This window comes from Schistocerca cancellata, chromosome 5, assembly GCF_023864275.1.
Source record: "Schistocerca cancellata isolate TAMUIC-IGC-003103 chromosome 5, iqSchCanc2.1, whole genome shotgun sequence".
In the NCBI taxonomy this organism is placed as follows: Eukaryota; Metazoa; Arthropoda; class Insecta; order Orthoptera; family Acrididae; genus Schistocerca; species Schistocerca cancellata.
Genome location: NC_064630.1, coordinates 574763075 through 574789229, shown reverse-complemented (window position 1 = coordinate 574789229; position 26155 = coordinate 574763075). Strand labels below are relative to the sequence as shown.

The 26155-nt window shown below is 42.1% G+C and overlaps 1 protein-coding gene across 1 annotated transcript in view; it reads left to right on the top strand.

Annotated features, from left to right (window-relative positions):
* The window catches only part of LOC126188685 (facilitated trehalose transporter Tret1-like), a 39202-nt gene extending 14036 nt beyond the window's left edge, over positions 1-25166 (top strand). Inside the window, exons 2-4 of the mRNA XM_049930292.1 lie at positions 11133-11541; positions 16054-16448; positions 24861-25166. Coding sequence (XP_049786249.1) covers positions 11133-11541; positions 16054-16448; positions 24861-25166 — 1110 coding nt within the window. The remainder of the gene's footprint in view (positions 1-11132; positions 11542-16053; positions 16449-24860) is intronic.
* The last annotated feature ends 989 nt before the right edge of the window (positions 25167-26155 follow it).

Genomic DNA, 26155 nt, shown 5'->3' with positions numbered 1-26155 from the left:
AATGCACACACTTATTGATACAATGTTGGTCAAAAGCTAAAATTTTCTCACAGTCCATAAAGACAGTCCTGATCGTTCATCACAATAGTAATTACAGTTTTTTTTTCAGATTGTCTCATTAGTAAAAAAAATTGCACACAGAAGTAGTGGATTTCCATGCAGTCTTGAAGAAGTAGTGTGGTCCTTCCAACGGAAAGACAGTGCTGACTCTTGACATGCAGACAGGTAATGGGCCACAACAGAGCAAACCCACAGCAGAGTCACTCGACGTTTTGAAGAAGATTGGTTGATAGGTCATCACAGAGTAGACCTACTGTAGTCCTGGTAGAGATTGTGGTATTGGTGGGCCACCAGAGGTGCAGACCCACTGCAGTCCTTGTAGAAAGTGTGGACAGGCCCACTGTAGTCCTGGTAGAGATTGTGGTATTGGTGGGCCACCAGAGATGCAGACCCACTGTAGTCCTTGTAGAGACGGCCAGCAGCCATCTGTTGCGACTGTGCGGGTGCACAATCACCAGTGAAGAGTCTTGCAGTTAATATAACAAGTCCATAACCACCACTTGTGCACTCACAAAGTTTTTGGAATTGTCCTTAGAACCAGCAATGCTGTTATCCAGTCCCTTGCTGAATTATTAACACATGTGCAAACACTATCAGTCCCTACTTCTCACATATTGTCCATATACTATGACCAACAGAAATGTGTGCAGTGAGATGGAAGTTACAAGTTACTTAATTTGATGAACTGCTGTCAATTACAATTTTATAACATAAGAATACAATGACAAAGGTACAAAATACATAATTAAAAACATAACAATACAGATAATATTTGTAGTACAGGCTTTACAAAAGAATAGAAATAAACATATATATCAGTATTACAGGAATGATGACATGAGTACATACATAAAAGATCAGAATAACTTTTGAAACGTCAACTTCACACATGAGCATTAAAACAAAACAGAATAAATAAAGTCTAAGCATCTTTACAAAGAAAATAACAGAGTATTAGAAAAATTCTACAACATAGCTCTCATCAGCTAAACACATAAAGACAGGAAAAACACAAATACACACGGGTACCCAAACACATAGTGGGATAACACAAATGGAAAGGACAACACACAATTACATATTGGGAAAAAGCAGCAAAGAGGAAAGGACAGGGTTTCTTCTACTGCAGTATTTTGCTTGGAGATCTCCCTTCATTCCATAGATCGTTCGTCTTATTTCAACCTTTGCTTCCACCAAAAATTCTATCTAAGCATGCTTTCTGTATTTATATGTTCACACATTGCTTACCTCATCATTTATTTCCAAGAAAATCCTACCTATACCTCGTTCCTGTATTCTATTCATATTTCTTTCAAAATAATTATTTCTGATTGTACAATACTCATTGGGGCCCAAATCTTTCTTCGCAATGCATTCTTTACCTATTCTCCATAGTCAGTTTCTTATATAGTCTACCCCCTCTTAAGCTAACTTAAATCTACTGAGCTCAGATATATATACCAAGGGATGAGGCAATGCAGCATCACAACAAATCAACACAAACAAAAATGACAAAAAATGCAAATTGGCAAAGCTAGCAGCATAAATTAGCAAAAGTCAAATTCAATAACACTATGCCTGGCAAACAGCAGCAACTTATACCTAAACATGACATAGCTCAAGCAGAAAAAATATTACAGTAAAAACAACAATGCAGACAAGGGAAATGCATATTCACATCTTAATGTCTATGTAATTAAAGTGGTCATCTTAATGTCTATGTAATTAAAGTGGTGCACCATAACAACTTATTGTAAAAAAAATATTACCATGTACTTGAAAAGAAAATTTTGTTTTACTGTTGCTAGTTCCTTCTTATTGTTCTTTCCTTTCCAAGTGCTCCTTTTTTAAAGAATGTGGATCATAAAATAATTATTTAATAAATCTGTTGACAGAAAGAGTTCACATTAGCAAATGCATTTCATTTTATAAAAGCAATGCTGCAACACAGCTGGAAACCAGATATCAAATGAAATAAGCAATTACGCAAACCAAAGCATAAAAATGTCATTCAGTAGTCATGTGACATTTCATTTCATAAGTTAATTGCTCTCAACTCTCGTACAAAGACTCTTGTCATAATCAGGTGTGCAGATGTAAAAATATTTCTTGTCATTTTGTTAGGCATTTCAGTAAATATTATAAATTTTTAAGTAACGAGGGTGTCGCATTAGCGATGAAAGGCACATCCTAATGGCTTATTCTCCAGGTGTTTGACACAGCTGTGTGCCCACAACGCATTACAAAAATCATATGTTTTCAAGTAGCGAGCGTGTCGCATTAGCGATGTCCTCTACAAAGGAATGTCATTAACAGTGGTATAGGCCTCTCTTTGTCCTTCTCTTCCACCTGTGCCTCTGGCACACCCTAATGGCTTTCTTTACTACCTGAGCGTCTGAAAAGGCTTGTTCTCCATGTGTCTGACACACCTGGGTGCCCACGTCACATTATGTGCAGGTGGTCACTTAACTTTCTTACGGAAATATTTACGACAGTAGTTTCCGCTACAGTGACAGTCTCATATAAAAACATTTCACAGGTCAAGAATTTTATTGACATAAACATACCTCAACAGCATAATACACATCGTCGTCGTAAAAATAACATCATAACACCTCAGTCAAATGTCAAAAACGTCGTAGCTTCTTCCAATGACTTCAAAACCTAAAGAAAATTCTCTGCTCATTTCGGTAGTGTCATCTACCTCAAACGTACTTTAAAAATTATGATCTCATACCAAAATACATCATTCAAAGCTCTCATAGTATCACAATGGTACCAAAAAAATATGAACAGTGCACAAAGTACAGACAAAGTACAATTTCTTAAGTGTGAAGTAATCCAACTCTGTAATGGCGTAAACATGTGTCACTGACGTAGTAAAAGGATGTTTGTTTCTCTGTTAAATGATCAGATAGGTGTGTAATTTATGTGTTAGAGAAATATGGTACCGATGTGTTAAATTGTATAAGCAAATACCATATTAGCTAGGGCTCCTTGTGCTTGCCAAACACATGGTACACAAAGTAGGCGTGTACCCCCCTGAGGTTTATTGTAATTATACCCTCAGGTGTTACAGATTACAGCAATGGAATGAAATGTATTGCGAAAAACTTTCTTTGTAATTCAAAAATCTTTAAAAATAAATGTTTTAAGTACAAAATTAATCACTTAAATACGTGTCCTGTAGCGCTGAATGTGCGTCTTGCTGTAAGATAATCTCTGGGAAGTGTCGTAGTTATTGTCCTCCGAAAGCTAAGTTCTGCAGAAGTCAATGTACTTACCTCATGATAAACAAAGTGAAATGCTTTGCGTATAGATAACTTAGTTATTACGCTTATTGCCGTGATGAGGAAAGTACTGTGCTGTAACGTATTGTTGTCCTACGGAAAAGGCTGTCTCCTTGTAGCAATAGCACAAAAGTCACCACTAAAACATGTCTCACTTTATAGAAGAATTCAGGAAAAACTGTGCAGATATAAAACAGATACACCGCAAAAGCACATTGTAAATTGTCACTCATTAGTAACATCGTGATATAATCGTGTAGCTGTCAAAGAAACCAAATACTAAGTCATCTTGAATCTCACAGAAAGTACTTCAAATCCTGAATCCACTCTCAAGCAAACCAAAATGTTGCATGAAAATTTCATTAGCAGTGCTGGTAAATGTTCTAATCGTGCAACTAACAAGCAAGAATGTACACACACAATTACACTGTGTCGTCTGTTCGCAATAACAATGCATTCGTAATTTCTGTTTAAATAATTTCTCTTGGTTCTTGACTGGATGGTTAGTTAGCTTTAAAACATAGTTGCATGTTAACAGTTTCTCAGTGTGACAAATTGTACAAGTAGCGTGAAGTGAAAATTGCAAAGACTAAGTTAAAAAGCAGATTATCTGTCAATAAATGGTTTTACATGAGAAATGTGGTGTAAACCTTTACTCTTCCTAGTACGCAGAGTTTCAACTTTAACGCAATTATTATGTGGTATACGTCCGTAAAGAATACGGGAATTTTGCTCAAGGTTAGCGTCAATGTCATTTTTCTCGGAGCCAGCCGGCGCACGCAGCTGCCTGCGGTGCGAGTCATTGTCTGTTTCTTTGTTGGCGCGCGCCGTTACTGGGATTAGGAGGCCTAACTTCCACAAATTCGCCTTGCCGAGAGGGCCCAGCTCTGTTTAAAGCTCGCCAGTTCTGATGCAATTCAGGTCTGTCGTTACGATCATATCGTCTGTCGTCATGTCGGTAGTTTCGATAGTTTCTTTCTTGTCTGTTACGTGGTGGAGAATTTCTGCCTGAGTCGTAACTGCGTGCTGGACCGTTACGTCTGAAGTTATTCTGTCTCCCTTGATAATAATTGTTTTGGTTTCCATATTGTCTGTTTCTCTGATTGTCTCTGTGATAGTCATTACTGCGGAGAGGTGATCTTTCCCTGTAACTATTACTCTGCCAGTGGTTGTCATATGGGTGGTGTCTGTTTTGGTCACGATTTACGTTGTAAGAATAGGTTTGTCGTGGCCATTTATTGTTTCTGTCGTCACGGAATTGTGACGGATGTGACCTGTAATGATTGTTTTCCTGTTTTCGCATCCCGCGACTGTCTGTGTCAATTTCCAGTTCTTGTAACAGTCCCTGAAAAGCTTCAATGTCGTCTTTGCAACGTCCTGCTAAAATAATATGCCGTAAGTGTTCAGGTAATTTGATTAAGCAAATGCGGATGAGTTCTGAGGGGCTGTATGGGTTTGACAGGTACTGATTCTTGTGCAACATGTCTTCAAAATATTTCACAAGACTGGAAAATTCAGATTGTTCGAAACGTTTCATCATTATGATGTTATGTTTTACGCGGTCTTGTGTGGCTTGAGACCAATATGCTGAGAGGAAGGCATGGTAAAATTCTCCTTCACTGTGGCAATCGTGAATGACCGATCGCATTCTTACAGCTGGTTCATTCTCCAAGTAGCCACACATAAATTCTAATCTGTGCTCCAATGACCAGTTGGGAGGAAAACAATGAGAGAATTGATGGAGCCATGCTTGTGGATGAATGTCGTTGCCAGAATTCTTAAATGTTTTGAATTTACGTGTAGTAATGAACAGCTTATAGTCAAAGTCATCGTGTCGGCGAGTCACATATCGGTCATTGTTACGTCGTGTCGGCGGTTCCATCTCAAAATTCGGTGCACCTTGCCAATTCCTTTCATAATTACCGAAATGCCCTGTGTTATTATTTTGTGGCTTTTCCGTATTTATATGTCCCTCTTCCCTTATTGGGGCGCGAGTGTCCTCTGAAATACGTAATTCTTGTATTACCTGTGTCAGCTGATCTTGTACTTCCCGCATTTCTCTTTTGTATTGCGTATTAATTTGATTCTGATTTTGTTTGAATTTTCTTATTTGTTCATACTCTTCTGTGTCAGTGAAGGCTACGGGTCTTGTGTCATTCAGATCAGCATCTACCTTTGTAGATAAGTTAGTGACCTGATCCGAAAGTTCAGCTACTTTCTCCGATAGTGAACACATTTCCTCAGTGTGTTTTTCTGAACCAAGTTTCAGAGTGTCCATTTGTGTTGAAATCGAATCTACTGTGTTCTTTAAGTTTTCCTGAGTTTTTGCCAGTTGCGTAACCGAATCGGTAGATGCAACTGAGTCAATTTTAGCCCACAAGGTCTCATGATTTTCATGAACAATGGTTTGCAGCTCTTTTATGGCTGCTTCGTGATTCTGTAATGCATTTTCATGCCGCGAAAAAATAGGTTGGAAATGCTCACAAATTTGTGTTTTTACGTCATTACAGACTTTTTGACATTTCGATTCAATGTTATGTAATTCAGTAGTTAAATCTTCACGTGTTTGTTCAAGTGTGGTGTCTAACTTTTGAAGCTTTTGTTGTGTTTGTCTCTGATTTTGTTCCATTGTGTGTAACTGTTGCTGTGTTTGTTTCTGGTGTTGTTCCATTGTGTCTAACTTTTTAAGATTTTGTTCCACTGTGTCTAACTTTTTAAGATTTTGTTCCATTGTGTCTAACTTTAGAAGATTTTGTCCCATTTGTTGCATTAATTGTAATAACAATGCATTAGTGTCTGGAATCTGTTCCTCTACGCTTTTCGGCAGTGCATTTGCACCAGCAACATTCACATTTTGACAAGCAGAAAATGTGTCTTGACTCATTTGAGAAAACGGTGAGGACGCAAAACCTGAATCTACAGTATTTGCAAAATTGTGTCCTATCATTTCGGATTCCTGAGGCGAGCTGTTGCCGACCGATCGATCGATAATGCTTCCCTGTTCACTACCTGTTTGACTGTCTACGCCATTGTTTGACGCCCGCTCCATTTCCCTATGCACAGTTACCAAATTACTACTTTGAACATTAGTTAACTCATTACACAGTGGCGCTAACACATTGCTTTCGTCTTCACTGTCGTTTCTTAGTTTACTTTGGAGCCGAGTGTTACGTTTTTCACACGCCATTATTGTGACAATATTTCACACGATAACACAGAAAAGCACAATTTGAATAGCAAAAATAAGAGAACACATTAACATAGCACTGAAAATAATATGTAGTTAATTACAAGCGCAGCTGCGAAATACTTGTTGCAAATCTACATGCATGCCACAACTGTTTTACATTACAACAATGAAAGACTGCAACTACAAAGGAGATTCTCTCTACAATTACGCGCTAGCAATAAACAAAAGCTACACTAAATACACAAACTACAAGAAAAAATCAGAAGATTCCAGTGAGGTATCCTGGCAGGGTCACCATATGAAACGTCCCCTTAGAACAATTTATACATATGAAATGTCCACTTAGAACAATTGTACAAGACTGTGCTTAACCTGGCACACAATAATTTTAGCGCAACGCAATCTGACTATCTAAAAATCCCTGCAAAAGAATGGCCCTGACAAACATTAAACTATACCTTTTACAAATCACTTACCTCACAAAAATCTTCGCTGCTCGAACTACTGCAATACGGCGAGCGCCACTACTGCCAGCTAAATAAAAGATTCAAACTACTGAAGGCACTAACTACTGATAGGGATAGTTAGCAAATGAAAGATTTTAATAGAGAACAAACACTGTATTTACCTTAATATTCATAATTAACATCCAGTATTACAAAACTCCGCCATCTCTCTCCCCACATCCACCACTGCTGGCGGCTCACCTCCAACTGCCCAACGCTATCTGCTGTTCACATCCAGCTATAGCAGTTCATGACAACAATGGCAGGCAACAATGCAAACTAGCGACATACTGCACACAGCACAGCCAGTGATTTTCATACAGAGAGCGCTACGTAACGTTGCCAATAAGAAAACATAAACATCAAACTTACATAAAGAAAACTTAAACAGCCTACTTACAAATAGTATATGCAGATTTTGTCCTGTAACTCAAGTCGCTTTGATGAGGCAATTTCAGTGGTAGAACACTTGCAGATTGAAGTACTGTGTTTGGTTACAAGCCGACCACATCCACACTTTGTGATTCTGAAAGTCACATAAGCTACACTTGTAAATTTCGAGCTGCTTGTTTTATTGTAAGGTGCATTCTACTATGACTGCTCCCTTTCTCACTATTTAAGATCTGATGGAGTTATGAAATTGTTTGTTGGGTCATAAACGTTACTATAAAAGGCATAGCTTCAACAAATCGGGGCTTAATGTATCAAACTAGTGTTAGTAGACCAGTTCTTAACACAGTGTGCCGTAATCTAGGGTCCAAAGTCAGCCTCAGCAGACACAGCTTAGATTTCAGCTGGAGACGCATATAAGTGGCTCGTGCTTTATTCTCGCAAAGACTCGTGCAATTTCAAAACATCAGTCGTGACCTGTTAGTACCGTAGGTAGGCGTTAATGGCCATACGCCAATGAAACACATTGTGAAAAATAACTTGGTGTCCGGCTGGATACTGACCGGCCGCTGTGACCGAGCGGTTCTAGGCGCTTCGGTCTGGAACCTCGCTACTGCTACGGTCGCAGGTTCCAATCCTGCCTTCGGCATGGATGTGTGTGATGTACTTAGGTTAGTTAGGTTTAAGTAGTTCTAAGTCTAGGGGACTGATGAGCTCAAATATTAAGTCCCATAGTGTTTAGAGCTATTTGAATCATTTTCTCCAGCTGGATACCAAATTAAAACGGAGTCAACAATTCAGCGTGTTATACCTTTAGAAGCGTGGTTGTCCTATGGAATGGTATTCTGTGGAGTGAATCTAGAGCAAATGAAGTGTTTATTCAGCAGAAGCGAGCAATAGGAATACTGTGTAAAATACATAACTGTACCCATTGCAGAAATCTTTTTAACCCTCTTGTAATTGATACAGTTCAGTCGTTCCTTAATGCTGTCATTGTTGACAACAAAAATTGGTTTCGGCTGAATTTTGGTTTACACAGCCACAATAAAAGACACGAAAATAATTTTCATCTATGCTCTATCTCCTTGTCTAAGTTGTGAAATGGTGCTACAACTCACTTGGGAAAGTATTCAACAAGCTCTAGTCTACAATAAAACATGAAACTGAGAATTGAAAAAAAAATTTCTTATTAGGCAGCTTTTTACAAAGTTTCTGAATGTCTGGATTCAATTATAAGAGCCATTTGAACCATTTTTTTGCTCCCTAATAAATAACCTTGAAGGACCTTCCTTTCTGGAAGAAAATATGCTCCGTTCATGACTCCACGAGTTTTTCGCCTCAAAGCTACATCATTTCTACAGTCGTGAAATCAAAAAGCTACCTCACCATTGCCATTCTGGTGTAGATAATGAAGGAGAACGTATTATTGATGACTAAAGTCTCTGTTATGTGTATCTGTTGTGATTATTAAACTTGTGGAGAAATGCTACAAACTTACGTACGAACCTAATATTTACAGAAGACGATGAATGAGCGAATATTCAGGGGGTATAGATGAATATTACGTGGTTTAAGATCCATCATGCACTAATTAAGTGATGTAACAATCATTTGGAGCACATAAACTCTGACAGTGTTCGTTCATATGAGTAGGTGGAAGGAGGAGGAAACATGGTAAAAGGTAACAAATTTTTGACTGTTGTTATTGGCCGCCGGCCGTTGTGACCGAGCGGTTCTAGGCGCTTCAGTCCGGAACTACGCTGCTGCTACGGTCGCAGGTTCGAATCCTACCTCGGGCATGGATGTGTGTAATGTCTTTAGGGTACGAGTCGTGTTTTTTAAGTAAGTACCGTTATGCCACACTGCGGCCGCAGTGCTGCGGTCGGCGTTCTGCGCATGCGCACTGGGTTGTTGTCTACGCACTGACGCCATTACAATCTGATTCTTCCTTGTTTGAGTTGTGTACTGAGTGTTTAAGATGCCTCCGATAATCGTGAGTCCCGCCGACTTTGAAGTACGGGCTGTTATAAGATTTCTTAGTGCTCAAGGCCTAAAAGCGATCGATATTCATCGTGAGATCTGTGCAGTTTACCGAGAAAACATTATGAGTGATGGAATGGTAAGAAAGTGGGTGAGAGCATTTATAGATGGCTGCACAAACGTGCATGATGAACAACTGAGTGGGCGTCCTTCGGTCGTTAATGAAATTTATTCTCCAATTCGTGTTTAATATACAGAACAAAAATTCATCTCCATTATTTTGCTGCCATATTCCCCAGTACGCAGTCCAAGGTATTCTTCTCTAATAATGTCTCTGGTTCACAACACTGTCACTTAACGATGTCTCTGATTCTTACGTACGCCATAGCACTTAGGAAAGATAACGCACAGTCCATATATGTTACTCAAAAAATGGCTCAAATGGCTCTGAGCACTATGGGACTCAACTGCTGTGGTCATAAGTCCCCTAGAACTTAGAACTACTTAAACCTAACTAACCTAAGGACGTCACACAACACCCAGCCATCACGAGGCAGAGAAAATCCCTGACCCCGCCGGGAATCGAACCCGGGAACCCGGGCGTGGGAAGCGAGAACGCTACCGCACGACCACGAGATGCGGGCCCATATATGTTACGAGGCGTGTTTTTTAAATAAGTACCTTTTTGCCACACCGCAGCCGCAGCGCTGCAGTCGGAAGTAGACAATAAGGTGAGAGAAAACAGATGCTTTACGATTTACTCCTTGCGGGATGACTTTCCTAATGTTTATCATAGTGTTTTGTATGGCATTGTGACCGAGCACTTGAATTACCGAAAATCGTGCGCACAATGGGTACCGAAAATGTTGACGGATGTGCACAAAACCAAACGTTTAGGCAGTGCATTGACTTTCCTTGAGCGGTATCACAACGACGGTGATGATTTCGTAAGCCAAATTGTAATGGGCGATGAAACATAGGTGGCCTACGTCACACCAGAATCAAAGCAACAGTCCATGGAATGGCGCCATTCAGATTCACCCAGAAAAGTGAAGTATAAGCAAACAATTTCTGCTCGGAAAGTCATGTGCACAGTTTTTTGGTACAGAAAAGGAGTATTGCTTGTGGAATTTCTGCCTCGTAATGAGACAATCAATGCAGCCGCTTACTGTAAGTCATTGCACAATCTGTGGCGTTCAATTCAGAACAAAAGACGTGGCAACTTGAGCAAGGGCATCGTTTTGCTGCAAGACAATGCCCGTCCGCATGTGGCGAATCAGACCAAAGATCTCATCACATCTTTTCGATGCTAAACTCTAGATCATCCTCTGTACAGCCCCGATCTTGCGCCCAGTGACTACCATCTGTTCCTGCACTTGAAGAAACACCTGGGCGGTCAGCGTCTTCAGGACGATGACGAAGTCAAAACAGTGGTGATGCAGTGGTTAGCAAATCAGGTGGCAGACGTCTATGAGGAGGGTGTTGAAACATTGGTACAACGTTATGACAAGTGCCTCAGTATTGACGGAAATTATGTAGAAAAGTAGATTAAGGTGCAGGCTTTCATGTAAAAATAAAATTATTGAGATATCTTAGAACGTCTTTTCTTTAATTTCAGTTAGGTTTAAGTAGTTCTAAGTCTAGGGAACTGATAACCTCAGATGTTAAGTCCCATAGTGCTTGGAGCCATTTGAACCATTTGTTGTTGGCCGACAGGTGCTGTTTGCTGGCTCGGCGGGTATGCTGATAGCATCACGGCTGGTGGCTGGTCTGGGCATTGGGGCCAGCATCTGCCTGGTACCGATGTACGTGGGGGAGGTGGCCGAGGCCAAGGTGCGCGGGATGCTCGGCACTGTCTTCCAGTTCGCCATGAGTGTCGGTTTCCTCGTCTCCTACAGCATGGGCCCCTACATGTCCTACTCGGCCGTGGCCATTGTGTCTGCTGCCGTACCAGTCCTCTTCATGCTGGGCTTCCTCTGGATGCCTGAGTCACCATACTTCTTGGCTCTGCGTGGCAGGGACAAGGAAGCCGAGAGCGCCTTGAGGCGGCTGCGAGGAGACGTGTCTGAGGAAGCCATCCAGGAGGAGCTCGGCATTGTGCAGAAGTACGTCAGGGAGCAGCGAGGTGAGCGGTTGCACCTTACTTTGGATCTCACGTCAGACAGCTGTACTGATAATGGATGTTTTGCTTGCTAATATAAAATTATATGTCATCATTAATTAAACATACGATGAAAATTACCCAAAAATTAATTTTCCCACTCCATCAGAAAATAGCAGACCATAAATTGAGAGACATGTATGTGACAGACATAGAACATTGCAATGAACGCTTACACTACTGGCCATTAAAATTGCTACTGCAAGAAGAAATGCAGATGATAAACGTGTATTCATTGGATAAATATATTATTCTAGAACTGACATGTGATTACATTTTCACGCAGTTTGGGCGCATAGATCCTGAGAAATCACTACCCATAATAACCACCTCTGGCCGTAATAACGGCCTTGATACGCCTGGGCATTGAGTCAAACAGAACTTGGATGGCGTGTACAGGTACAGCTGCACATGTAGCTTCAACAAGATATCACAGTTCATCAAGAGTTGTGACGGGCGTATTGTGACGAGCCAGCTGCTCGGCCACCATTGACCAGAGGTTTTCAGTTGGTGAGAGATCTGGAGATTCTATTGGCCAGGGAAGCAGTCGAACATTTTCTGTATCCAGAAAGGCCATTACAGGACCTGCAACATGCGGTCGTGCATTATCCTGCTGAAATGTAGGGTTTCGCAGGGATCGAATGAAGGGTAGAGCCACTGGTCGTAACACATCTGAAATGTACCGTCCACTGTTCAAAGTGCCGTCAATGCGAACTAGTGATGACCGAGACGTGTAACCAATGGCACCCCATACCATCACGCCGATAGATACGCCAGTATGGCGATGACGAATACACGTTTCCAGTGTGCGAACACGGATGCGACCATCATGATGCTGTAAACAGAACCTGGATTCATCCGAAAAAATGACGTTTTGCCATTCGTGCACCCAGGATCCGCCACACACCGTCAGGTGGCTTGCGGAGTATGGATGTAGATGTAGATGTAGATGTAGAGTACACCATCGCAGGCGCTCCTGTCTGTGATGCAGCGTCAAGGGTAACTGCAGCCATGGTTTCCGACCTCATAGTCCATGCTGCTGGAAACGTCGTCGAACTGTTCGTGCAGATGGTTATTGTCTTGCAAACGTCCCCATCTGTTCACTCAGGGATCGAGACGTGGCTGCACGATCCGTTACAGCCATGCGGATAAGATGCCTGTCATCTCGACTGCTAGTGATACGAGGCCGTTGGGATCCAGCACGACGTTCCGTATTACCCTCCTGAACCCACCGATTCCATATTCTGTTAACAGTCATTGGATCTCGACCAACGCGAGCAGCAATGTCGCGATACGATAAACCGCAATCGCAATAGGGTACAATCCGACCTTTATCAAAGTCGGAAACGTGATGGAACGCATTTCTCCTCCTTACACGAGGCATCACAACAACGCTTCACCAGGCAACGCCGGTCTACTGCTGTTTGTGTATGAGAAATCGATTGGAAACGTTCCTCATGTCGGCACGTTGTAGGTGTCGCTACCGGCGCCAACGTTGTGTGAATGCTCTGAAAAGCTAATCATTTGCATATCACAGCATCTTCTTCCTGTCGGTTAAATTTCTCACCTGTAGCACGTCATCTTCGTGCTGTAGCAATTTTAATGGCCAGTAGCTTATTTCTATGTGGAGTGGCTATTTTATGTAGTGAAGGATTTTGTTCTTGGAGAGCTTATTAACGTTTATTGCAATTGCTAATTACAACTGATCCATTTCACTTGAATTTTAGCAATCAACAGTCAATGAGGAAATTAGGTATCACAACTGTAAGTACACAATAACTGCTTTTACTTCCACAAACTTTATCTCTTCTGAACCATTGATGGTAATTATTCTTAAAAAAATTAATTATTGCTGACTACCAAATGGGGCCAGGATGATGTGCTAGCATCGAGGAACTGGTGGCTTCAATGCTACGTACATTAAATATCATACCTGGACAACAATCGCAGTCATACACAGCTTATTATCTATAGTTAACTGTTCTAACTCTCTGTCTACGACTATCATCAACAGTGTGTAAGAATTGGTGCAAATTATGCAGTCATCAGCACTGAATCTACAAGAAAGTAATTATAACAAATATGTTCTGTAATCGTACAGATAACTGACATCAGTGAGAATCGTCCGAAGTTCGAGGAATGTGGGCTCCTCAGTCAATTTGACTCAAGGTAAACTTTAGCGACAGAGCCACTGGTCCGTACTTTTTAAACGATTCATTTTTTATAAATTTAATCCCTTTTTCGTTGAAAAGTAACATTAATCTTTTTTCAGTTGCAATAAGTTCTTCCCACTATCATAGAACATGAGCTAGTAGTTGTAAACGTCATGCTTCTGAAAATGCTTTCTCTTAACTGTTGTTTCATCCCCCTTGCCTCAGCAATAGAAGCGTCTCTCCCTTTAGCCAAAACCATATTAAAATACGTGATTAAAAAGGACATAATTTTAGATAGGCTTTTACAATTATTAAAATGTATTTGTCACGCTTCACTTTCTGAGTTAAGAAACCTATGTAATGAAATACAAATAAAAATAATAAGATGGTGCAGGAAGGTGACAGTCTTAAGAGGAATGGCAACATTTCACACAAACTTGAAGGATGTGCATAGACAAGAGATAGTTGTAAGTAAGATGTTTAGGTCTTTATGTTGGTAACGCCACGTAGTGCTCTGTATGAAAATTGCTGACTGCGCTGTGTGCAGTCTGTGGCTGGTTGGACTCATCGTTGGAATATTCGCTTGTGTAGTGTTGGGCAGTTGGATGTGAACAGCGCGTAGCGTTGGGCAGTTGGAGGTGAGCCGCCAGCAGTGGTGGATGTGCACAGAGAGATGCCAGAGTTTTGAGAAGTTACTATAAGCGGACGATCTGGACGTATGTCCGCCAGAAAAAGGAGATTTGTAAAGATGGATGTCATGAATTGATAGATATATATATGATGACTTTTGAACACTACTAATGTAAATACATTTTTTGTTCTCTATCAAAATCTTTCATTTGCTAACTATGGCTATCAGTAGTTAGTGCCTTCAGTAGTTAGAATATTTTATTTAGCTGGCAGTATTGGCGCTCGCTGTATTGCAGTAGTTGGAGTAACGAAGATTTTTGTAAGGTAAGTGATTCATGAAAGATATAGGGTACTGTTAGTCAGGGCCATTCTTTTGTAGGGATTATTGAAAGTCAGACTACATTGCGCTAAAAATATTGTACGTCAGTTCAGTGATGATCAGAATAAGTAAAGAAAAAACTGTCTGAGTACGTTGTGTTTTACTTAGTTGTTTCTGTATCAAATAACGCAGAAGTTTACCAGCACAGTCTTTCATAATTTTTCAAAGGGTACGTTTCATAGTTAAAAAGGAAAGTTTGGCCGCCCGCTGTGGCCAAGCGGTTTTAGGCGCTTCAGATCCGAACCGCGCTGCTACTGCGGTCGCAAGTTCGAATCCTGTCTCGGGCATGGATGTGTGTGATGTCCTTAGGTTAGTTAGGTTTAAGTAGTTCTAGGGGACTGATGACCTCAGATGTTAAGTCCCATAGTGCTTAGAGCCATTTGAACCATTTTTGGAAAGTTTTGATATTCCGTAGTGTCGTAGTGTGTGGTTATGTAACAGAAGGGTCTGGTGGGTTGGAGGTGTTGATGTAACGGCAGAACGGGAGTGGATGCTACAAGGCAGAAATAGAGAAGGGACTGGGCTGTAGACTCAGCTGTGATATCATGAGCAAAGAGGCAGTGAAGAGAGGGAGGCAGGGAGGCAGGGAGCTGTGATACAGGATAGGACTGGAAGGATGATATGGATTTGATAGGATGGATAAATGTCAAGACAGATTTCGTTCTCTAGGACAGGGAGTTGGATGCAGTCATGAAGTCAGGAGATGAGATGCAGAGTATGTGTAGTTGGAGGATGGGTGAGATGCAAGGGTAAAGGAGCAACAAGAAATCAGGATCATATATTAGAGATGAAACATTGTAGTTGTTGGAGTCGAGTTTATGGACAGGGGGTAGACAAATGGATGCAGAATGCAGGACAGGGAAGATGGTGTAAATTCAGTTGGAAGAATTGAGAGAATTACATTAGAGCAATTAACCAATCAATAATGGCATAGGGTGCGATTTCCTGTTCAACCAGTCAGTAGTTACTATCCATTGTGACCTTCCTATTGAATGATATAGAGGTGGGATTGCAGTATTCGTTGCCAGTTGAGCATTAAGGATGAGGTAGTTTACTGCGTTAACTAATACGATAGGTGCGATATGTAACGATGGGAGTGGCGGCGGTTCATTGTAGAAGTATTGCCAGAGATTTTGAAGAGTTTACCTTGAGGAAACATTGAATACTTCAGGATGTAATTCGATTTATGAGGAGTTGGAGGGATCATTTGGATGTCTTAGAGTGTAAGGTAGAGTCTAGGGAAGTGGAGATCATTACATGTACTGTTTATGATTTGATTGCAATAAAATGGCTGACAATGTGTTGTTGGGACAGAGACCCAGCGGTCGTGGCTGGAGCGGCTGGGCCAGCTGGTGCGTCGGCGCGGCAGCCGGCGGGCTCTGGTGGTGTGCGTGGTGCTGATCCTGACACAGTCGTTCGCGGGGCTAAGTGTGCTCATGGGCTACACTACTGAGATCTTCCAGCAGTCGGGTGTGGCACTGGATGCAGATGTGTGCTCCATCATCGTAGCAGCAGTGCAGACTGTGAGCAGCGTCGCCACATCTCTGCTGGCAGACCGCGCTGGCCGCCGGCCACTGCTGCTGCTCTCGCTCAGTGGCTGCGGCCTCACCATGGCCACACTCGCCACCCTCTTCTACCTCAAGGACGTGGTGCGTGCAGACCTCACTGCAGTGCAGTGGCTGCCACTTGCCGCCATGGCTGCTTTTATCGTGAGTACCATCTCAATATGTAAACTGCGCCCCTACATTAGGCCAACAACAAAACCAAATTCTGTTCACCCATGAGATCATGGCATCATACGCAACAGGACTCAGTTTCGTGATCCATTCCCTGACTTCCAGCAGGCATACCATGTTACGAGGGTCACTCCAAAACAAATGCACACTATTTTTGTAAAAATACAGTTTTCATTCTGCATGTGTGAAGGTTTTACAGTGTGTGGATACATCCTTCCTGCTTGTTTTCAAACTTAGTTCTACCTGTTCCCATGAGTGGCGCCGTCACAGCATGTTAAAATGGCTCTGAGCACTATGGGACTCAACTGCTGAGGTCATTAGTCCCCTAGAACTTAGAACTAGTTAAACCTAACTAACCTAAGGACATCACACACATCCATGCCCGAGGCAGGATTCGAACCTGCGACCGTAGCGGTCACGCGTTTCCAGACTGCAGCGCCTAGAACCGCACGGCCACTTCGCCCGGCGTCACAGCGTGTCTTCAAGATGGCTACTACACTTGACGTTCGTCAGAAGCAACGTGCTGTCATAGAATTCTTGTGCTGTGAAAACGAGACAATGGGAAACATCTACAAGAGGTTGAAACTGGTGTATGGAGATGTTGCTGGCGATCGCAGTACAGTTAGTCGGTGGGCAAGCCGGTTACGTGATGAAAGCGGGCACGGCAGTATTGAGGATTGTCCTCGCAGCGGCATCATACTGCACACACTCCAGACAATGTGCAGAGAGTTAACGAAATGGTGACTGCTGACAGACACATCACAGTCAACGAATTGTCACGCTACGTTGGGATAGGGGAAGGAAGTGTTTGCAGAATATTGAAAGTGTTGGCGTTAAAAAAGGTTTGTGCCAGGTGGCTTACCAGGATGTTGACAGCGACTCACAAAGAAACAAGAAAAACGGTATGCAGCGAACTTTTGGAACAGTACAAGTATGGTGGAGATGAATTTCTTAGAATAATTGTGACAGGTGATGAAACATGGCTCCATCATTTTTCACCAGAGACGAAGAGGCAATAAATGAAATGGCATCATGCAAATTCACCCAAGAAAAAAAAATTTAAAACCACACTGGAATAATTATGGCTACGGTGTTTTTCGATTCCGAAGGACTCTTGCTTGTGGACATCATACCAAGTGCAATGACCATAAATTCTGATGCATATGTGACGACACTGAAGAAACTTCAAGCTCGACTGAGTCGTGTTCGACCACATCGGCAAAAGCAGGATGTTTTGCTGTTGCACGGCAATGCACGGCCACATGTCAGTCAAAAAACCATGGAAGCGATCACAAAACTCGAATGGACAACACTGAAACACATGCCTTACAGTCCTGACCTGGCTCTATGTGACTATCATCTCTTTGGGAAACTGAAAGACTCTCTTCGTGGAACAAGATTTGAAGATGATGACTCCCTTGTACACACTGCCAAATAGTGGCTCCAACAGGTTGGTCCAGAATTTTACCGTGAGGGTATACAGGCGCTGGTTCCAAGATGGCGTAAGGCAGTTGACAGGGATGGAAATTATGTGGAGAAATGAAAATATTGTTGCTAAAGGATTTATCTACACACTGTAGAACTTTAAAACGTGTAGAATAAAAGATTGTGTGCATTTCTTTTGGAGTGACCCACGTGTCTTGAGTGGAGACTCATCGACACATGTAGCTGTAGGGACGTATGTTGAAATCCTCGCCGTTCATGTCATTTACGTACAGTGTGTGTAATAATTAATATCAACAACTGTGACTTGTGAAAGCCTTTTTTGGATAATCTCTAGTGCAGTACGTTTATGTGCATCTTTTTCGAGCTTTTACATCCACTTAGACGTGGAATTTAATATGTTATTTAACTGAAGGTCTTTTTGCTCAGCTAGTTTTCGTCTATTCTTACTTAGGTATCCAAAAAATTTAATATTTAAAAATTTCGAACGTCGTTTTCACTTAGTGCCTGTTATCTTTTCGATGTACTCGTAGAACTCTTCGGTTTTCTTTTTCTTTTAAGAGCCATCATTAGTCTTCTGGGTTCCCTGAATTTTTGGGGGCAACCTTTCTTTTCTGCAGATTGTTCCAAATATCTTTTTATATTTAAAATAAGACATTCTGACGTATATAGTCCTTCTGGTTTTATAACTGAATTACAGCACCTGATTTTGGCCTTGTAAGGTGCCGTCACTTTTTATACCTGTTCTGTGGTAGTTTCTAAGAAAGATCAAGTTTGCTGGCCTTTTCCTTAGACTGTCCCTTTACGCAGACGACTGGGTTGGATCCGTTCTCCTAAGCATTTAGATAATATATCTCTAATTTTAATCTTGGCATATTTAACCTCCAAGTATATCTCCTTTTGGTGCCTTTGTTTCATACATTCTGTCTTTCTTTAAGAACTTTTTTCCAGCGGTAAAGATCTCCAGCATTCTTTGTGCACCATTTCAGTTTCTGGCTAAAAGAGCAAGGTCATCAGCAAAAGCCAACACTTCATTTTCTGCTTGTTTCCTTTCTTCACAAGATGTATTACAGTTATTCCTTCCAAAGTCAGAGTTTCTTCCAGGGCCACATGAAAGAATTGGTGATAATTCGTATCCTTACCTGATCACTGCCTTTATTTCAAGAGGCTCAGAGATTTCTCCAAAGAACTTAAATTTAGAGATGATGTCTGTATGTTTTAGGTTTTGCCTTGTTTTTCTATCAGTTCAAAATTGCTCTAAAATCTGAAATAAATTTTTTTATCAGTAGAATCATATGCTGTTTTGAGGAGGAGGAGGAGATTAGTGTTTAACGTCCCGTCGACAACGAGGTCATTAGAGACGGAGCACAAGCTCGGATTAGGGAAGGACGGGGAAGGAAATCGGCCGTGCCCTTTCGAAGGAACCATCGAGGCATTTGCCTGAAGTGATCTAGGGAAATCACGGAAAACCTAAATCAGGATGGCCGGACGCGGGATTGAACCGTCGTCCTCCCGAATGCGAGTCCAGTGTGCTAACCACTGCGCCACATCGCTCGGTCTATGCTGTTTTGAATTTTTGGCGACCTTAAATCCGCCATTTATGCTCAATCTAATATTGGTCTATATCCAACACCTATGCCAACGGACTTGTTAGATGTTCTGCCTCACACGTTCACATGGCGAGGTTGCATCCAAACACTATCAAAGGCAACATGAATACGCTGCTCCAGTGTCTCCACATCTGGAATGGTCTCTGCATACACGATAGTTTTGAGATGGCCACATAACCATAAATCGCCCAGGTTGAAATCCGGTAAACGAGCAGGCAATGCAACTGAACCTCTCGTCCCAACCGTCGACCAGGGAAGACACGACTGAAATGCGTCCAGACGTTAACGGTGAAGTGGCCTGGAGAACCATCATGTGGGAGCCACATAACCCTTAGAATCATCAATGGCACTTCTTCCAGCAGGGGAGGCAAAGAAATCAGCAAGAAACGCCTGTAGTTCCGGCGACTGGGAAGGATGACTGGTCTCAAAATACGGTCGCCCATTATTCCGGCCCACACATTCCGGCTGTACTGATGATTCGCTGTCACCATACCATGAAATTCCTGTATACTATCCCACAGATGACTGTTATGAAAGTTAAAGACACCACTCCGTATAAAGGTGGCGTCATCTGTGAGTAGGATGGATTGCACAAATCCCGGAATCGTGGTTGCATGGTGGAGAAACCAGTGACAAAACTGCACCCAATTAGGAAAATCTGTCGCTAGTAAGCCCATCACTCGCTGTAACTGATGAGGGTAGTAACAATTGTCGTGGACTACCCTGTACTGGCGAGCCAACTGCCTGGCACTGACACGGCAGTTGCCTTCCACAGTGCTAATCACATTTTTCTCCAAGTCTGGTATCCGAACATTTCTAGTACGTCCTTCATGATTTCCTGCTTCCTGAAACGACCCAGTCTCATACAAATGGGGAAACACTGTTGAAAATATTGAATGCTGTGGTTGTTGTCGGCAGGGGTAGGTCTCCTGATTCAAACTTGCTGCCTGCCGCACGCTGCCATTTTTGTCTTTCGTAAATAAACACCATGTCGGTGTATGTGTACAACGCTGTATCACGTCCACTGTGAAGGTGAGTCAGCAACAGAACTGAACCGGACACAACATTACCAGTTACTAAGGCAGGAGAGAGCGCTACGGCATGACCTATGAGGTACAGTACCACCCTCTGGGAGGAAACCATGCATACAGGGTGTTACAAATGGTACGACCAAACTTTCAGGAAACATTCCTCACACACAAATAAAGAAAAAATATGTTATGTGGACATGTGTCCGAAAACGCCTAATTTCCATGTTAGAGCTCATTTTAGTTTCGCCAGTATGTAATGTACTTCCTCGATTCACCGCCAGTTGGCCCAATTGAAGGAAGGTAATGTTGACTTCGGTGCTTGTGTTGACATGCGACTCATTGCTCTACAGTACTAGCATCAAGCACATCAGTACGTAGCATCAACAGGTTAGTGTTCATCACGAACGTGGTTTTGCAGTCAGTGCAATGTTTACAAATGCGGAGTTGGCAGATGCCCATTTGATATATGGATTAGCACGGGGCAATAGCCGTGGCGCGGTACGTTTCTATCGAGATAGATTTCCAGAACAAAGGTGTCCCGACAGGAAGATGTTCGAAGCAATTGATCGGCGTCTTAGGGAGCACGGAACATTCCAGCCAATGACTCGCGACTGGGGATGACCTAGAACGACGAGGACACCTGCAATGGACGAGGCAATTCTTCGTGCAGTTGACGATAACCCTGATGTCAGCGTCAGAGAAGTTGCTGCTGTACAAGGTAACGTTGACCACGTCACTGTATGGAGAGTGCTACGGGAGAACCAGCTGTTTCCGTACCATGTACAGCGTGTGCAGGCACTATCAGCAGCTGATTGGCCTCCACGGGTACACTTCTGCGAATGGTTTATCCAACAATGTGTCAATCCTCATTTCAGTGCAAATGTTCTCTTTAGGGATGAGGCTTCATTCCAACGTGATCAAATTGTAAATTTTCACAATCAACATGTGTGGGCTGACGAGAATCCGCATGCAATTGTGCAATCACGTCATCAACACAGATTTCTGTGAACGTTTGGGCAGGCATTGTTGGTGATGTCTCGATTGGGCCCCATGTTCTTCCACCTACGCTCAATGGAGCACGTTATCATGTTTTCATGCGGGATACTCTACCTGTGCTGCTAGAACATGTGCCTTTAAAAGTACGACACAACATGTGGTTCATGCATGATGGAGCTCCACCACATTTCAGTCGAAGTGTTCGTACGCTTCTCAACAACAGATTCGGTGACCGATGGATTGGTAGAGGCGAACCAATTCCATGGCCTCCGCGCTATCCTGACCTCAACCCTCTTGACTTTCATTTATGGGGGCATTTGAAAGCTCTTGTCTACGCAACCCCGGTACCAAATGTAGAGACTCTTCGTGCTCGTATTGTAGACGGCTGTGATACAATACGCCATTCTCCGGGGGTGCATCAGCGCATCAGGGGTTTAATGCGACGGAGGGTAGATGCATGTATCCTCGCTAACGGAGGACATTTTGAACATTTCCTGTAACAAAGTGTTTGAAGTCACTCTGGTACGTTCTGTTGCTGTGTGTTTCCATTGCATGATTAATGTGATCTGAAGAGAAGTAATAAAATGAGCTCTAACATGGAAAGTAAGCGTTTCCAGACACATGTCCACCTAACATATTTTCTTTCATTGTGTGTGAGGAATGTTTCCTGAAAATTTGGCCGTACCTTTTTGTAACACCCTGTATATGTCTGTGACTGCATGGTACAGCATGGTACACCTAGACCGCAGTGTTTGCAACAAAGTTTGATTGAATAAATGGTCTCTAGCATGGAAACCATGCATTTTCGAACGTAAGTTCATCAGACCGTTTTTTCGTATCCTCTCATCCATCAATCCCGAAAGTTTGTACCCGGTGGAGAAAATCACGCTATACAGGATCCCCACGTGAAGCAGCACTGATTTCCAAATGCAGTTTAAGGAGAAGCACCATGGGACCTAGTAGTTAGTGGCTTCATATAAAATAACTCAAAAAGTTATGTGCAAGAAATTAATACTCTCCCACACGGTCTCCTTTTGTAGCTCATAAAATACAAGACAATACTCTATTTGAATCCGTGTGAGCACAAGCATGTCTGGCGTGATGGAAGCTATTGCATCTACAATTCTTCTGCGCAGATCGCCATGATCACGTGTAGCCGAGCATACAGAATATCTTAAACTTAACTCATTGGGAAGAAATCTAGAGGGGTTGCGTCTCGTGTGGCGGCCCCCTGATTTGGTGATCAAGTGCTATGGACTGCTGTGGAAAATTTCAGTCCAGGAAGTGACGAACGTGTAAACTCCAGAGCAGTGGTGCGTCTTCCTACTGGCTGAGGGACAAAAAGCTGAGGGACAGCAAGTTGCACAAGCATGTCCAGATAAACTTTTTCTGTTACTGTTTGCTAGATGGGGAAACGTGATTGAATTATCCTGTTTTCATGAGCACACACCGCACACTCATCATCTCGTTGTCTTTGACATGTTGCTCAGACTAAACTACCCATATGTGTGAAAGATTGCTTAGTCAGGGAAAACAGTTCCAGATAATAGGCTTTTTCGTCCAATCCAGTCCTCTATCTTAATAGCAAATACGTGACGAAACTGCAACTCGTTTTGTTTCAGTGCTTGCACAGTTTGAACTTTGTAAGAATGCAAGTGATGTCGTTTATGGAGCAGTTTGTAAACTGTTGAATGATGAATGTTTAGCTCTCGTGATGCTCAGATAAAGGACTTTGATCGGCTTCTTTGGTAGGTCTCTCTGACTTCCTGTGCCAGTTCATCAGATGTGCGTTTTCTGCCAAAACCTGACAGTTTACAGTTACAGTGATTAGCAGCTGGTCATTGTTGTTGTTGTGGTCTTCAGTCCTGAGACTGGTTTGATGCAGCTCTCCATGCTGCTCTATCCTGTGCAAGCTTCTTCATCTCCCAGTACCTACTGCAACCAGCATCCTTCTGAATCTGCTGAGTGTATTCATCTCTTGGTCTCCCTCTACGCTGCCCTCCAGTACTAAATTGGTGATCCCTTGATGCCTCAGAACATGTCCTACCAACCGATCCCTCCTTCTAGTCAAGTTGTGCCACAAACTTCTCTTGTCCCCAATCCTATTCAATACCTCCTCATTAGTTATATGATCTACCCATCTAATCTTCAGCATTCTTCTGTAGCACCACATTTCGAAAGCTTCTATTCTCTTCTTGTCCAAACTATTTATCGTCCATGTTTCACTTCCATATAAGGCTACACTCCATACAAATACTTTCAGAAATGACGTCATGACACTAAAATCTATACTCGATGTTAACAAATTTCTCTTCTTCAGAAACCCTTCCCTTGCCACTGCTAGTCTACATTTTATATCCTCTCTACTTGGACTATCATCAGTTATTTTTCTCCCCAAATAGCATAACCCCTTTACTACTTTAAGTGTCTCATTTCCTAATCTAATTCCCTCAGCATCACCCGACTTAATTCGACTATATTCCATTATCCTCGTTTTGCTTTTGATGATGTTTCATCTTATATCCTCCTTTCAAGACACTGTCCATTCCATTCAACTACTCTTCCAGTTCCTTTGCTGTCTCTGACAGAATTACAGTGTCATCCGCGAACCTCGAAGTTTTTACTTCTTCTCCACGGTTTCTAATACCTACTCCGAATTTTTATTTTGTATCCTTTACTGCTTGCTCAGTATACAGATTGAATAACATCGGCTGTCTCACTCCCTTCCCAATCACTGCTTCCCCTTCATGTCCCTCCACTCTTATAACTGCCATTTGTTTCTGTACAAATTGTAAATAACCTTTCGCTCCCTGTATTTTACCCCTTCCACCTTCAGATTTCGAAAGAGAGTATTCCAGTCAACGTTGTCAAAAGCTTTCTCTAAGTCTACAAATGCTTGAAATGTAGGTTTGCCTTTCCTGGTCATAACAGGCCCTAATCGTATTAATATGAGGTGGCTCCCTTTGAAAGTTACAGTGAACGGTTCTCTGAATAGCAATGGGATATTTTGGTTCCACATACCACACTACGCACTGGGCACTTTTTTGAGGTGTAGTCATTTCTTGTAAATATTTAGCAAATGAAACAAAATAAAAGAAATTGTTTGGAAATGAATCTACATAAAACGTTTTAAGTTACTTTACATGATGCTGCAAACCGCATTTTTTTTAATCTCATTTGAAGTTCAGGGAGGTCTCAAGTGAACAGCCCATATAAAAAATGACAACTTTGTAGTTTTGCCTCCTGCTGCGCGATTTTCTGCAGTCGTTCATGGCTGTGGCTGACGAGTGCGATCCTCGGTGCAGGTGTTCAACATCCTGGGGATCGGCCCGCTGCCGTGGGCCATCGTGGGCGAGGTGTTCCCTTCGGAGGTGAAGGGCGTCGCCACCGGGATCGTGTCTGTGGCTCTGGCTGTCACCACCACGACTCTCAGCAAGCTCTTCCAGGTGATCAGCGACGCAGCGGGCATCTACTCCGTCTTCTTCCTCTTCATGGCCAGCGCCGTCGTCGGTCTCGTCTTCACCTTCTTCTTTGTACCGGAGACCAGGGGCCGCACCTTCGTCGAGATCACACGGCACTTTGAGGGTGAAGAAGACGAAGAGATAAAGTAGCCATTTTTCTGGCTCTGCACGAAAGAAACAAATGAATGACTCCAATCTGTCAGAGTATAAATAGACTATAAATATATTATAGACTATATATTATATATTTTAGACTATATATATATATATATATATATATATATATATATATATATATATATATATATATATATATATATATATATATATATAGGGGACGGACTATCCCCAATCCTTTTCAATATTGTTCTAGAAAAGATAATCAGGGAATGGGAACCTCACGTAAAGGGTATCCAAATTGGTATCAAGAAAGAGAACCGAATTAAAGTCAAGTGCCTTGCTTTCGCTGACGATATTGCAATTATCACCAATAACAGAACAGAAGCGATTCACGCAGTGGAAAAACTACATGAAATTTCACAAAAAAACCGGACTACAGATATCTTATGAAAAAAACCAATATATGGAAAAGCAGCCAGAAAATAAATCCCCTTTAATAACAAAATATGGTAAAATTGCACAAGTCTGCCATTTTAAAAACCTCGGTGAAACTATACAATCCTCAGGATTAAACCGAATTGCCAATGAACAAAGAATCACCAAGCTCCAGAAAGCCTACAAGCTAACATGGACGCATTACAACAAGAAGTGCATTTCGACAGACGCAAAATTAAGGCACTATACAACAGTGATTCTTCCAGAAGCAATCTATGCAGCTGAAACAATGGTGATTGACGGTCATTCTAAAATTAAGGAAATAGAAAAGCAGGAAAGAAAAATTCTCAGGAAGATTTACGGTCCAATCAACAAAAATGGCATTTGGATGAAGAGACCACAAAACGAGCTCTATAGAAAGATCAACATAGTAACAGATGAAATCAGAAAGCGCCGAGCCAAATTTTATACACACATCTACAGGATGGAAGACTCCAGAACAGCAAAGAAATTATTCAATATTATAACAAGGAGTAAATGTGGCACAGAATGGCTGAAAGAAGTCCAGAGGGATCTACAGCAGA